This window comes from Anarrhichthys ocellatus, unplaced genomic scaffold, assembly GCF_004355925.1.
Source record: "Anarrhichthys ocellatus isolate YVR2014 unplaced genomic scaffold, GSC_Weel_1.0 scaffold115, whole genome shotgun sequence".
In the NCBI taxonomy this organism is placed as follows: domain Eukaryota; kingdom Metazoa; phylum Chordata; class Actinopteri; order Perciformes; family Anarhichadidae; genus Anarrhichthys; species Anarrhichthys ocellatus.
The window spans coordinates 95,030-97,538 of NW_022280145.1; the positions used below are offsets into that span (position 1 = coordinate 95,030).

General features: G+C 48.2%; 1 protein-coding gene across 1 annotated transcript in view; it reads right to left on the reverse strand.

The window, feature by feature from the left end:
• Window positions 1-1,919, reverse strand: part of LOC116399549 (microtubule-associated protein 4) — an 88,076-nt gene extending 86,157 nt beyond the window's left edge. Inside the window, exon 1 of the mRNA XM_031876775.1 lies at window positions 1,702-1,919. Coding sequence (XP_031732635.1) covers window positions 1,702-1,888 — 187 coding nt within the window. The 5' untranslated portion in view covers window positions 1,889-1,919. The remainder of the gene's footprint in view (window positions 1-1,701) is intronic.
• Window positions 1,920-2,509: the final 590 nt, after the last annotated feature.

Below are 2,509 nucleotides of genomic sequence, written 5' to 3' on the forward strand. Positions count from 1 at the left end.
CACACACACACACACACACACACACACACACACACACACACACGATTCATTTGTGTTCACACAAACACGGGACACCACAGATCAGAAGCACAGGAGCCATCACAGTGCACGCTACGTGCGCATCAGGGCACCAGGCCGACAACTCTGGCACAAAAAAACAAAAACAAAAACAAATCTTCCTCCGTCTCGCTCTCCTGCTGACAGAGGACAATAACCGCCGGCCGCCTCGCCCTGCAGTTGTGTCACTCTGTGCGTCAGCATGTCTGCGTTTGTCCAAATGCACACGGCGTGCCACAGCGGATCACCGGCAACACCGCCCACGGCCCGTCCCACGTCCTGCTGTCACCGACGAGTGCCCACACGCAGTCTGACCGTCTGACCAAAGTGTCGGGGGGGAGTCAGCCCCGCTTAACTGTCACTTCCTTTTATCTCGATACTCACTCAGCTGTGAATTTGATCTGTCTATCTGCTTACACAAATTCCTACGTACTATCTGTGTGTTGCTCTTTTTATTGCTTCATGGCAAATGAACCAACTGTGCACAATAATATATATATATATATATATATATATATATATATATATATATAAATAAAATATTATCTATCTACTCTCACACATGTTTGTATATCAAAAGTTCTTTCAGACGTTCGTTTGAGGTGTTCAGCGCTGCAGTCTGTGGCTTTTTATTATTTTTATTGTGAAATCAGTGCAGGAGAGCAGTGCTCTCTGCGATGGGTTCACGAGTGGACAGTCTCCCCCTCGCTCTGCCCCTCCCGCACCAAATATGTTCTGCTTTGGCATGAAGGGTCTCCTGACAGTCACACGAGCTCCCGGTTGAACACAGAGAAGAAGAAGACGGGCCGACATCCTGAATAGAATCAATCCAGAGTTCACGGACGGTTGGAATCATGAACGCCTCTGATGCATGTGATTTAACTCTGATAAGTTAGTCCATCTATGTTGTTACGATAATGCTGTCAACATTCAGAGACCCAACTCTTAAACTACGTCATGAACAAAATGCTAACGTTACAATCCAGCTGGGTTGACACACCTTCCATTCACACGATGGGTATGGAATGAAGTGATCTCTATCTATAAACAGCATAGAACCATTACAGTTCTAATGCACATTCTATAAATGTAAAGATTGAATATGTAGCTGAAGACACAGTGACATCCAGGCCCGTTACCTCGACTCTTTAACTGTCAAGGACACATTGTAGTTGACATGAAGGACCTTGGGCAGCAGCACTGGGGTGGTTTACCGTCATAGTTTAGTGCTAAACCATCTTCACTAGAGCAGCAGGTGGGACATTTGGACAGTAACCGCTCAGAGTCACAGCAGCGGCCCGCTACTCTGCTTATCTTCGGGCTGCTATCGTCCCTGTGGCTGAATGGCACCCCGGCAGATCGGAAACGGCAGCCAGTGTGTCCGGCGGTGCCCGATGCTATCAGTCACTGAGGTGCAGCTGCGGTTCGTCTTACATTACACGGATTCTCCTCCCGCTCAGTGCAGGACGGAATCGGATAAAGAGGCGGACGTGATGTGGTTCAGGGCGGGATGAACGTGGATGATCTCAGGTTTAATTATCAGGTCGATTTCAAATCAAATAATGAATTTAAACTTGGGTGACAATCAACACTCCCACTGAACCCCATCCCATGCTCCGCCGGCCTCCACCGTATCGGTCTCACCTGCCCTGGTGTCGTCATTGTCCAGCAGGGGCACATAGGCTGTCTTCCCCACCGTCTCCCCGACCTGGTCGTCGAAGGCCTCCGCCTCCAGCTGGGCCACGAAGTCCCTCTCCACCAGGCTCTCCGGGCCCGGCTGGGGAGCGCCGTCCGTCAGCGCGTCGCTCAGACTCAGGTCTAACTCCGCCATGGCTGCACACAAGAAGAGACGGAGAGGACAGTAAGCCTGTTATCATGCTAAACACACGAAATGTCCAACAACAAAGCTCCTGTCCCTCAAACCCCCCCAAAACAACCGTCCCCAATCAGTAGAATCCTTCACTACCACAAGCCTCTAAACATGGCCGTAAACTCCGATAGAACCACTCCCACAGACAACTGGCAAGATGATATGCTGAAAAACAGAGGATAAAATGATTCTGTATGATTAAAAATGTGCTTTTATCAACTATTAACATGTAATGTTTACAGAAATGTGCATCCTGGTGTGTCTCCCTCTCCCCTTCCTAAACAAAGAAGACTTCATTTCACTTAATTTTCCCTCCAGGATTCCTTACAGCCCTCTTCAAAATGAGACCAAACTTTGAGGGATGTCAGCTTTTGAGGCCAGAATGTGGCCAACAGACCGGGTAAGGCTTGTTTTTAGCATAGCTGATTGCCAAAAATGCCTTTTGCTACTGAAGCAGTTGTAGATCACATGTGGCCCCTACCGCAGCAGTAAATGACGGTAAAAAAGAGTCAATAAAACAGATTTACAAAACTACGCGAGGTCACGGAGCATACAGTCATAAATGTGTACAAAACACATTAG